General features: G+C 35.4%; 1 protein-coding gene across 1 annotated transcript; it reads left to right on the forward strand.

The window, feature by feature from the left end:
* The first annotated feature begins 387 nt into the window (after window positions 1-387).
* On the forward strand, window positions 388-11,732 carry LOC135637663 (actin-related protein 2-like). The gene is made up of 15 exons (XM_065150346.1): window positions 388-583; window positions 1,800-1,910; window positions 2,206-2,340; window positions 2,531-2,602; window positions 2,730-2,808; window positions 3,006-3,055; window positions 3,454-3,557; window positions 3,663-3,731; window positions 3,829-3,892; window positions 5,394-5,462; window positions 6,264-6,347; window positions 7,901-7,959; window positions 8,929-8,995; window positions 11,034-11,117; window positions 11,352-11,732. The coding sequence occupies exons 1-15, from the start codon at window positions 542-544 to the stop codon at window positions 11,430-11,432; spliced, it is 1,170 nt and encodes a 389-aa protein (XP_065006418.1). The 5' UTR covers window positions 388-541; the 3' UTR covers window positions 11,433-11,732.
* Window positions 11,733-12,984: the final 1,252 nt, after the last annotated feature.

Consider the following 12,984-nt stretch of genomic DNA (forward strand, 5'->3'; position numbering starts at 1 on the left):
GCCGCCGCTGGCGTTACCTGCTAGAACTTCGTAGAAGGGTGGTGGTGGAAGTTGGTGGGCTGCAGGCGCGGCTTGGAGGAGGGTGGGGAAGTAGGGGATCGGATGGCGCGCGACGGGGAGGTGGGCATCGATGTTGGAACGGAACCGAGAGATGGGCTGCTGTAGTTGGCTTCTGCCATGTCTGTGTGCGAGGACCTTCGAGAGAAAAAAAGGAGGTCGTGGAACGAACGGCCAGGATGATGAGACGTAGAATGGAACGGATAGGAATTAAACTCGAGTTTGAAATAGGTACAAACACAACGTTGATACGACTTACGACGACATGTACAGCCGATATATATTTCGTAGTCACCGCTACAAGTGCTGTAATGGACCTTTAGGTTACGGAAAGCCATTATAACGGATATCACCTTTGGGGGTTCTCTCGCAAGCATGGAACCGCCGGTTTCGGCTTTAGAGTTGTAGCAGTGGAAGAGGCGAAAGAGAGAGAGGAGAAGCGCGAAGGAGAGAGAGGAGAAGCGAACGCAGGAAGCAGCGAAAAATGGACAGCCGAAAGGTTGTCGTCTGCGACAACGGCACTGGGGTAATCGCACTTTCAATTGCTTACAAAGTGATCGTTCGGTCTCTCTGTGTGTTTCATCTGTTGTCTCGTTTTGATCTGTGATGCAATCTGGGGTTGGGCTGATCTTGGCCATATCAAGATCACGATCAACTGTTCCTTGTTTAAATCTATATTGACTCGGCTTTTCAAATCGAGCATTTTATTTCTCATCTTGTGAGACTTCAATCGCGATTCCATCACGATTGCAAGAATTGCCCGTAAACGGATCAAAAAACGCAAGAAAGGTCCCATATTTTATTAATAATTCGTCTCTCCTTTCTTAAGATTTAGTGTTTGCATTAATGTAGCCGCTGGGTCGAAGGTTTTAATTGCACTTTTTTTTTTTTATGGATCCCAGTAAAAATGCCATCTTGATCCATGAAAATTTATGCAGAAGAAACCCAAAACAAAATTATAGTTCCGATCTGCAATATTTTGCCTCCGAAGATTCAATCTGTCATGAGAATGAAAGCAATTGAGTATTCTGCTATATGGACTTCTGAATTAATAGAAAGGTAGATATATTCTTCGTTGGGTTAGTCAAACTTAGCATGAAATGTTGATGTCGGTAGTGTCTTCTTATTTTTATTTTTTCCACTCTCTCTCAGTTTCCTTTTTCCGCTGTGTATGTGTGTTTGGGGGATTGCATTCTAAGCTTTGTTAACCAGTTCACTGGTCCAATTCATTCTTGATTTTGTTGTAACTTTGGAGCTTAATGTCACCCTAATCAATCTAAAAGGTCGTCCTAGGTAGTCTAGCTTTCGAAGGTATCCTCAATTGCTTGAGCATGAATTGCTTACACGATCTAACTGTTCACATGGGGGTTATTGTCATATTCGTTGATTCTACTTAATAAATATTTTACTTGTACTTATTTTGGAAATTTTGCAGTTCTGCAACTTTTATATTTATCTATTATGTGCTTGAGTGATACTTTTAACTTTCAAAAAATAGACACAGTTACAACTAACCTCAATTGTTTTGGTTGATTCTACTTAATAAATAGTTTACTTTAATACCTTGTACCATGTACTTGTCGTTTAAATTTTGCAGTTCTGCAACTTTTATACTTTTCTACCAAGTACTTGATAATTTTAATTTTCAAGCAATAGACACAGTTACAACTAACCTCAATTTTTTTTTATTTTATTTTAGGCTCAAGATTGACTGATCTTGAACTTCTTGAATCTAAATGCAGTATGTGAAGTGTGGATTTGCTGAAGATAACTTCCCGACATCTGTGTTCCCTTGTGTGGTTGGAAGGCCCATGCTTCGATATGAAGAATCACTGGTGGAGCAGGAACTGACGGTCTGATCTCGGACTATATCTTGTTGATGATTGTAGTATAGGATTGTATGTCTATCAGTCATGTTCCATGTGGATAGAGAAGGAAGATATCTAAGTACTTCACACACACTATACCTGAGTCTTCTAGGGAACTCAAACTGTTTGTACTGGAGCCATGTTATCTCATGCCACATAGCATGAAACTGTTTATCCACTCCTTTGATCTTAAAGCTTATTCATTAATTTTTTATTTTTTTTGATATAGAGCAAATATAGACTATTTAAGCTATTGGTGCTCTTCCCCTCTTCCATTCAGGATATTGTTGTGGGAGCAGCTTGTGCAGAATTTCGTCACCAACTAGATATATCTTATCCTGTCAATAATGGGATTGTGCAGAATTGGGATGATATGGGTCATGTATGGGATCATGCATTTTACAGTGAACTGAAGGTACATTTCTTAATTTCGTGAGTCCAGTCCCAGTGTAATTATGGCCAGGCTATCATCTCTTTCCTAAGAAAGCTTTTCATAAATGTTCATGTGAGCATTAAATTATTACAAATTATATGTCCTCGCTAAAGTTACTCTTTCGTAAAGTTAAAATGGTACTAGGATTCTTCCTTTTCCTCTTTTACTTCAGATAGATCCAAGTGAATGCAAGATTTTACTCACAGATCCTCCACTCAATCCTTCAAAGAACCGTGAGAAAATGGTACGCATTGTTTCTTTTCATTACTATATTCAAGTTTTTCTCCATATTGAGTAGTGTAAAATATCAAGTGTTATTTTTAATGTTATTTATAAACAAGTGACTATTAGTTTGGCTTCATGTAGGACAGATAGAGACCATGTTTGAGAAATACAACTTCAGTGGTGTCTTTATTCAGATCCAAGCAGTTCTCACATTATATGCTCAAGGTGCATATGCAATCTTGTAGTGATTGCCATAGATCATTAATTTGAATTGCAGTTTTACATTTTAAGATTATTACCACAAATTTTGGGATGCAGTACATGGTCTTTCTTGGTGAAAACTATCCAAAATATAGACCTTTTTCTATTTTTATTTACTCACATTCACCACTTTTCTCTTGATTGTCTGTATTGCTTGACAGGTCTGCTGACTGGCCTTGTCATCGACTCTGGTGATGGTGTCACCCATGTGGTATGATTTAATTTAGTTTCTTCTGTATTATTTTCCCGTGAATAATTAACAAGTTGTGCTGTAAAATGAGCCCTTAACTCCACTTGTTGTCAGTTTCCATATCCCAACTGATATATTAGTAAAGATAGAATGAGATATGTTCCTAGAACCTGCATTGCTGGGGCCTCATGTTGTGTTGTCTTTGCCTTTTTGCACTAATGTTGTGAATGTGAGCTAAATTAAGATAAAAAAATAAAAAGAAGATAGTCTTGACTGTTACTTCTTGATCTTTAGTCAGTGACATGAAACATTCTGTGGTACTGGATAGAATTGAGGAAATATAAAGAATCATCATTTTGTGTCTCTTGTTTAAAGTACATATGGTAATTTCACAAAATTTAGTTATCTATTGTGTTCAGGTGCCAGTTGTTGATGGTTATTCTTTTCCACATCTAACAAAAAGAATGAATGTAGCTGGAAGGCATATAACATCATATCTTGTTGATCTGCTCTCTCGTAGAGGGTAAGATTTACCACCATGGCCATTATTGTCACTGATTCAACATCTAATATATTGTGTCGTTGACCATCTCGTCCTACTTATCCCACTGTTTATCATTTTCCAAAGGTATGCCATGAATAGATCTGCAGATTTTGAAACTGTAAGGGAAATAAAGGAGAAACTATGTTACATCAGGTAAATATGATCCCAAAATCTAGTTAATTGATTTTTCTAATTACATATAGATGATCTTGAAATATTTTAGCTCATGTTCTTTAATAATCTTTTGCAGCTATGACTACAAGCGTGAATATCAATTAGGACTAGAAACCACTATTCTTGTTAAGAACTACACCGTAAGTGAATTACCTTGTTATTACAAGCATGTCACCAACTGGTTAATTTTCCCCTCAGCTCATCTTCATATTTATCAGCAAGAGCTTTTCAGATCTGTCTCCACAGTATTTTTCTTGAAAGTTCTTTTGCCTTTCTTTTGTTCGTCAAATCTAAGTTTTACTTTTTGATAAAAATGAATGAATGATAGAAGAAAAAAAGACAGCTTAGTGCATGAGGCTCCTGCCAAAGTGGGGTTTACGGAGGGTTGATGCATGCAGCCTTATCCTTACTAGTAGAGAGATTATTTTCATGACTATAATCTTGGTCACCAAGATTGCAAAAGAATAGCCTTTTAATGGCACGCTGTCTTGCTCTCTGGGAAGTGAAAATTGTATTGGCTTGGATTTGAGGATAAGCATGAATTTGTTGATGTGCACCATGTTTATTGATGTTACTTTTCCATTCAGAAAATACGTCCTATTTATCTTTATCGATTTATAAGGCCTTTAGTTGTATAAGTTAATTCACTGTTTTATTTTATTTTATCTTTGTTTATAATTCTACTTGACTGAACCATGATGTAACATAGATTAAATAGTTTATGAAGTAGTCATATATTTTTGAAAATTATATACTATGATCTTATCTGATGTTTGGCTATAACTGTACTCATCTAATCATCTCCACTAAGTTACCATGACCAGAAGATTGCATGTAATTATCTCCATGTCATAAGTTACTTGCTGAGTTATTAGAATATACTCGAGATTCCTTTTCCATCTTCTGTCAATGGGCTTTCAATTTGCCAGTCTCTCTGTTACAGGAACTTATTAAAATTCAGCAAAATGGAGACCTGGAGAAACTTAAATGGTCAAAATTTGGAAAAGAATAACTTTTAGAAATTGATCTTTTGGCTAAAAACAATCACTGAGCAGGGGAGCAACCTAGCTGGTATAATACTAGTGTCATAGTATATATACTTAAGAGTTAAGATGATGGTTAATGGGAAAAAAAGGTCCTTGATCCATCAGAAATATACTGATATGGAAATTATATTATGATTTATATGTCCATAGGACATTGTAGGAAACAATTTACACCATCCATTTGGCGTTACATAGTAACCCAAGCAATAATGAAAATAAACTATTTATTTGACCAAAATTGCAGTTGGTATGAAGAACTTGGTGACATAATTGGTTTTCTGTGTATTCTCATCATAACTGACCTTTGTATCATTACTAAGTGAAACAAATCCTTCCATCCATCTTCATATATGTTATTTTGTTAAATTATGTGCTGCTTATGAAGAATCAAAACTATATTTATCTAAGATATGAGGGTTTTTCTAGATGAGGTGAAATTTTTAATGTGACAAACAACAAAGGCTTTATAATACTCATCCATGTTTGTGTTGTCAATATGTGATGCTTTTCTTTCTTGTAAGATGCATATATTATATTACAGTTTGCTACTTGTCCCCATTGCTAACAAGCTTTGTTGCTGCTTTTATTTGATTAGCTCCCAGATGGAAGAGTTATTAAAGTTGGCACAGAACGGTTTCAGGCTCCTGAGGCCCTTTTCACTCCAGTATGTGCATGCATTTGTATATTCATTAATAACATTTTGCTGTGATCAACACAATTTTATCATGTTCCAAGAGTTATATGTTTCACTGTTTTGTATAATCTTTTTCATTTTCAGTTGCAATTGAAGCCATTCTTAGTTCCAATGCAAGCTTATGTATTGTATTAACTTATATATTGTAATGTTTATGTAAAAAAGGGAACCATAAACTGTGTGCTTTTTTTTTTTCTTCTTTCTTTCGTTGTTTGAAGGGAGAGAAGAAAGGGGTGACGACTAGGGGGTGAGGAGTTGTTTAGAATAAGCATTTACATATAACATAATAGATAATAGATCTAAATCAAAGTCATTGAAGTGCATAACAAGGTCAAAAATATATTATGTTAATCTTCATGGAGAAAAGAGCACAAATTATTGGGAAAGTTCTCTTTTTTAAGCAATATATTGTTTTTTGATACCATAAACTAATTTTTTTGCTTCTTTTTAAAAAATTAATCATTCATTAGATATATAGTGCATAAATGCTCGAGCTACTCCTACTTTTAGTTTTCATTTGAAATTTATATGAAAATTATATTAGATATCAAGTATATGAATGCTTGAAAAAACTGGCAAGGTATAGCCATTTCCTATGTCTATCATATATTCAACTGTCTCTCATGTCTCAATTTCTGAGCAAAAGAATGTTATGACATCCATTCTTAGCTTTACAGCTTTAGTCATCCAGTGTCCTTCCTTTTACGTGCTATCTGTTACATATCAATTTTCTATGACTTCAAGTGCTAATACATATAGCCTTTGATGTAGGAACTTATTGATGTCGAAGGTGATGGAATGGCAGACATGGCTTTCCGTTGCATTCAGGAAATGGATATTGATAATAGGATGATGGTATGCATATTGCTTCCTCTAGAATCTGTTAGACGGGTTCACAAATGACAGAATCATATTTATATTACCATGGTATGCAGTACCGAATGGTACCGCCTGGTATGGGCGGTACATACTGGTCCGACGGCATATCAGTATGCAGACTGCCCAGTACCGGACGGAACGTGCTACAGTGCTACAGTATTACACTGTAGTAGTGTTATAGTACTACAGTAAAGAAGAAAATATATAAAACTGTTCGGTACACCCTGATGTACCGCTCGGTATGTCCTGGTGTACCGCTTGGTACATCGGTATTGTATCATACTGAGCCAACCTCGAAACATCGGTACGCTACGGTATTGCATACCTTGTATATAACTATCACTGCCTTGAAAAAATCTTTCTTGAACTGATGGACATATTAAATTTCTGATATTATCTTATTTTGCCCAAATCTTGATGGTCTGATTGCTGAATTCACTATTTATTGTTCTGGTACTTTTGAGTCAGTTTTTTGCTTTATGTGCTATTGCACATTATCTTTTGGTTAAGCTGAAGACTTTATTGGTTCATTTGTTTATCTAAAAAGATAGCTCCATTTTCCATTTGTGCTGCTTAAAATGCTTAATTAAATTGGTCATCAAGAGATATGCCATGACCTTTAGGTCTTTAGCCTGGATTGCTTTCTTGTGGCACATTGTTACGCCAGTTAGTGAAAAGTTCAGTACATGTGGAAATTTCTTTCTCTGCACCCATTCCAGTTTAAGAGAATGCCTAAGCTAAACAAATTAGGGAAACTTATGAATAACAAGAGAAAGAGATATATAGACTGTAGAGATAAAAAATAGAGGAGGCAGGGGGTTCGTCTCTGGCTATGAGGATGCATATGAAATATAAATTAAAAAAGGAATAATTTTGGCCTTTTAATTTCAACAGAGGAGATTGTCACTGACACCATACTAGAGCAAGCATATGCTGGTAGGGTTTAGCTGGCCATCTCAGGTAATTTTTAATCTTCATTCTCCTGGAAGATGGGAATGTTATGAGCAACTATGAAAATTACATCATCCAAATATGTTGCCGCTTTTTCATTTTTCTTTTGAGAAATTATCTCTTAATTAGATAGGCATAGGCATCATATCAGATAATAAACTCAGTAGCCTCTAATAGACTGAATATTCTTATGGAAGTTGTTGATCAAATAATATGCTAATTAGTATCATGTTGAAGAAAAAGAACTGTAACCTCTATTTGTCCTTTATGTCCAAAATTATGCTTCTATTTCTAAAGTTTATTCTTATCTTTCTTGGAAGGCTCTACAATCTTATCGCGTTGTTCCTTTTGTATATGCCAGTAATATGATGGATGTCTTCATAAGCATAATTTTAACTAGTACTTATGAATTTGTTAATCATGCATCAACATCTTCCTGGAATTTAACTTGTATCACATAAGTATTCCATTGTCAGCTTATTGACAGATTACTTTTGCTATCCTTAAGAAATAAGAATTAAATTTTTGTTGCTCATTATCTGGTGCTTCTCTCACTCGGTTTGATTTAACATTGGCAGCTCTACCAACATATTGTTCTTAGTGGAGGGAGCACCATGTATCCTGGATTACCTAGTCGGTTAGTCCAAAACTCTATATTGATTTTTATGGTGTTATAATTTATATGTCCTAATTTGACCAGAGGTATATGTTATTGCTGGGTAGGCAGATTGCATCAATATGTCTGCCTTTGCAGCACTTTCCTGGTTTTGTTAGTTACGCATACATTTACTCCTAGCTTACACCAGTAAGATTTATGCTTAACCAAAAATTGTGAAAAAGAAATTAATACAAAATCTCTTGGATAAGCTTAAAACAGTGGTGGGCATTACTGACTAGAAATTTGAGGTTGAGAGTGATAATGGCATCTTAGCAAATGAAAAAAAGTTCGTTTATCATTTCATTGAACATTAATACAGAGACTAAATGAAATCATTCCAACTATAAATGCTTTATCCTATTGCGTAGCAATTACACATCACGAGTATCTTTATTTTACCCCGTTTCCATATTCTCCCTTTCATTTCATGGCTCTCTTGTTTTCAACAATGCTTTTATTCTTAATGTAAGCATAACCATAGAAGAATGGAAAATATTTTATCATTGTGCTGAAGTGGGAAAACTTATTATATTCTTCACTAGAAGGTGTCATCTTACTGATCAAATGTAATCATCTCAGAAAGAAATGTTTTAGCAGCTTCCCGCCGCATGTAGCCATATGACCACTACAATATGAAGATATCTATAGTTCAATGATCATCCTAATGTTATACAAATCCTTTGGTTATACAAATCATTTGCTAAGAAATAGTCTCGTTTTTATCCTTAGTCATTTGTGTTTCGTGTGTATGTAACTTTGTGTCATATTGTGATGTCGGCTTGATAGTTCATCTGTAATTAAGAAGCAAGTTTAATGTCCTATTTTTTGAGAAGGTATCTTTATCTTATAGTGCATTGATTATTAAATGTTTTTAAATTGATACTCAAGATTATGCTTATGCCTTAATTGAATGCATATGCCTATGATGTCTTTTTTATTTGTGAACAGCTTGGAGAAGGAGATTCTTGAACGCTATCTTGATGTAGTGCTAAAGGGAAATAAGGATGGATTGAAGGTGATATCATTGTTCCAATTCTCACTAATATTCATTTCTTTCACAAGTGGCAAATTGTTGAGCTTCTATGGATGATGTTTAATTTGCATAATTTGTTTATTTTATTGTTTGAGTTAAGACTATGAAATGATGACATGTACCAATCAGGTGTGAATTAATACGCGAACCACCCCCATTTTTAATAGTCCAGTCTAAACCAATGATTGTTGTACTGCTTGAAATGATATGAAATGGTACGAAATGAGCAATACATATCGGTTCGAGAGTGGGCCAATGCATGAACCACCTCGTTTTAGGCGGTCCAATCCATATACAAATAATAAAAAAATAAAAATGCAATGGCTCGTCTAACTCATAATTAAAAAAATAAAATAAAAATTAGGAAAATCAAATGCAAGCCCTCTTCTTGTGTTCAATGCTGCCACCGTCGTCGCTGCCATTGTTTCGTGATGATGCTGCCAATGCTGTACTGTCGCATTCCTTGTCCTTCCCAGGTACGTCCCACCTCATCTCTTCTTCCTTCTTTCTTCTATACCACTTCTTCTTCCTCCTCTTCTTCCACTATTCATCCACCTCCCCTTCCTATTATCTCTCCTTTTCTTTCTCTCTAACACTGGTACATATCGGCATACCAACACATGGTATATTGACACCGATCGGTATGCACTGGTCCAATAGATCATCAAAACAGGTTCAATTACCATAGAAGGTGATCCTTGGTATGAACTATCAAAAAATTATTTAAAAACATACAAGCACCCTCTTTGCCCCAAATGCAAGCCCTTAACATTTCTCCTAGTGCAATCGCCCGTCACTACAGTGTGGGTATGCTTCCTCTTCTCCTCCTCTTCTTCCTTCCTCTTCCTCCTTCCTCCATTACCTCCTCTTCTTCCTTTCACTTCTTTCTCGTGCTTCCTCCTCTTCCTCCATCGCCTCCACTTCTTCCTTCTTTCCTCTTTCTTCTTCTCCCTCCCTCCTCTTCCTCCACTGCACCTTCGAAATACTGGTACTTTTCAGTGTACCATATGTTAGTACATCAGTATTGAGTGGTATGTACCGGTCTAGCCTGGCACTAATACTGGCATGGTAAACATAAGATCAGCCCAATATTGTTCAGCCACTTGATTTTCAGTCCTGCACAGTTCTGGTTGCATATTCTTGAAGTGCCACCAGGAATCATTAGACAGTCTATAATTGGCAGATAGCTGTCTGATCATGCTTTGGAGGTGGGAACAAAGAAAGGCGCAAAGTCCAGGTTATCTTTGGTAAATGCTATAATTTAACTGACAATTGTTTGTAAAAATACCATTTAACTGGCAAGAGTTTTTGACACCCTTGCTTTGCTTACTGATGGAAATAAATAATCTTGTACAACATAATGATGATGGTTGCAATTAGAAAAACCATTTCTGGCATTTATTTTCTTAGTGTTTCGATAAATTTTCATACATTTTTCACAACTTGATAAATATTGTATTATGAAACCATTTCTGTAGTAACTATTTGAGTTTATGTATTATAGGTGCGTTTGGTTATGTATAATTGAGATTTAAAAATTTTCAAAGTTCAAAAAAGGTGGTACTACTAAAATAAATGTGGCAGAGTCATTTTTCGCAATTTGTGTTTTCATGTTTCCTCATGACATTAAAGTTTGCATCTTAAGTTTCATAGTTCAGTTTCCAAAAATGAAGAATTGTTAATCAAGGATTTAGGATGGTGCTAGCATATGAATTATAAAATCTTTTTAACATTTGTGCAAGATCTTAATGCAACCAGCCTGCAAGGTCTTAAACCCTTTGTATTTACTGTTGGAAACAACATATTGTTCTTGACTTTGACGCTTCGAAACCAGCTGGTCCCATAACTGTTGGAGACTGCATCTAGCTCAAGTACTGATGTTTTACGATTGGCCTAACAGCTTTCTACTATTTGTTTTACAGTGGAAAAATGTTGAGAAATAAGCTTCTTACAAAAAAAAAGATAAGCTTGGAAAATCTTCTGATGCATATTTTAATGCTTTTCTTCTGTGGTTGGACAGAAATTAAGGTTGAGAATTGAAGACCCTCCACGAAGGAAACACATGGTTTACCTTGGAGGTGCAGTCCTTGCTGGAATCATGAAGGTATCTTCTGTCTGTACATTACTTGAGTGTGATACAGGCAGAATATTGGAAGTATGTTGTGCATGCACTACATGATATATGATTGGAACTAATTCATAAATCTTGCAGATTCTCTAGTATTATATACACAATTGGTTTTGCATGAGTAGTTTACGGAACATCTGATTAAGCCTACACAGCTCAACATAACTTCTGATCTCAACCTACTGCTAATAAGTTGGTTTGAACGAGCAGGACACACCAGAGTTCTGGATAACACGGCAAGAATACCAGGAAGAGGGAGTGGCATGCTTGAGAAAATGTGGTCAAATGTGATTGTTGCATGGAAGCAGACCAGTTCAACTCTGCTGGACCTCCTTGCCGATGATAACAGAGTTGATCCACCAGACATACTAGATGAAAAAATATCTGCTTTCTGATCTTATAACCAAGTGCTGTGATCTTGAGCAAATATGATCTCTTGACAGAGCATCTCTGTTGCCTCTTAAGATATAATAACCTTTGTTAATATGCATGATTACTATGTTCTACCAATACATTGACTGTGGTGTTTATCAAAATTGTGTTGCTGCACTTATCATAGACACAATCAGTTTTCAGTCTTCTGTTGTGATATTTCTGTCGGTTCGCAGCAGTTTTATTGGCATAGAAATTTGCATTCAAACTTGAGGACATTGCATATGAAAGCTTTATGTTATTTAGCTCAAGAACATGTTGGCAGCTCATAAACTTTGGTTGCTTGTTTTAATTACATCATGCTAAAGGATACGAGGGTATTAATTTTTAATATTATATTTCGTCATCATCATCATGAAGGCACCAAAGTTTTTCAAGTTATTAATAAGCTGCATGATTTGATTTTTAAATATGCCAACTTCAATTTTGTAGCAACTCAATCTCTCTATACTCCATGAAGACACTTATGGAATGAGATACGAAAAAGAGGAAGAGAGTTTGTCATTTTAGTCTGCATGAGTTTCTTTTTTTCATTGTCGGATTTTAATTTTTACAGGAATTCTTTATGGAAACATCCTCACGGTCAACATATTATATTATACATTATATATACAATTAAATGATTGAAAAAATCAAAGTTCCGTTATGAACATTTTGTGCACATTATTATGTATTGTTTTTTTAAAAATATATATTTAATTTAAATTTAAATGGATAATTATCAAAATCATATATATATATATATATATCTCTCTCTCTCTCTGCGTTACTTTCCTTTTGTTTCTCCTCCTAAGGTATCGATGCGTCATCGTCGCCACTTGCTACTTTTATCTCGTCTTCCGTCAAAAACACTGACAATCAATAGATAAGCGTCTTTCTCCACCTCGAGCAATCTCAGTCTAAGTCTCATGGACATTTGATAACGTTGAAGCATGTCACAACAAACGATCACTCTACATGCAATGCCAACGGACACACCAACATGATCGACGCTGGAAAAGCTCGGACGTAACAGCACGTAAACTAGAGGAAGGAGGAATGACAGCAGTCAACTAGCTATCATAATGTAAGCCTCGTTGCAGATGTCGTCATGACGGCACGACGAGCACTGAAAATAAAGCAGCAAGGATTGGTAATTGTCACGATCAAAGTGGGAGATAATAATCGATGGCTAAAAGAAAAGCCTGCCCCAACATAAGATGTTAGCTTTATGTAGAACTTTAGTAAAAAAAAAAAAAGAAAGAAAGAAGATACTAAAGGAATGGTGCACTTTGATTTATTCAAGAGTATTTTATATTAATCAAAAGATAAAATATATTTTTTAAAATAATAAAAAATCAATCATAACCCAATAAATCTTCTCATCCTCATTTATTAATTTTAATTTTAATTTTATCTTTTGTTTCATACC

Source organism: Musa acuminata, chromosome BXJ3-5, assembly GCF_036884655.1.
Source record: "Musa acuminata AAA Group cultivar baxijiao chromosome BXJ3-5, Cavendish_Baxijiao_AAA, whole genome shotgun sequence".
Lineage (NCBI taxonomy): Eukaryota > Viridiplantae > Streptophyta > Magnoliopsida > Zingiberales > Musaceae > Musa > Musa acuminata.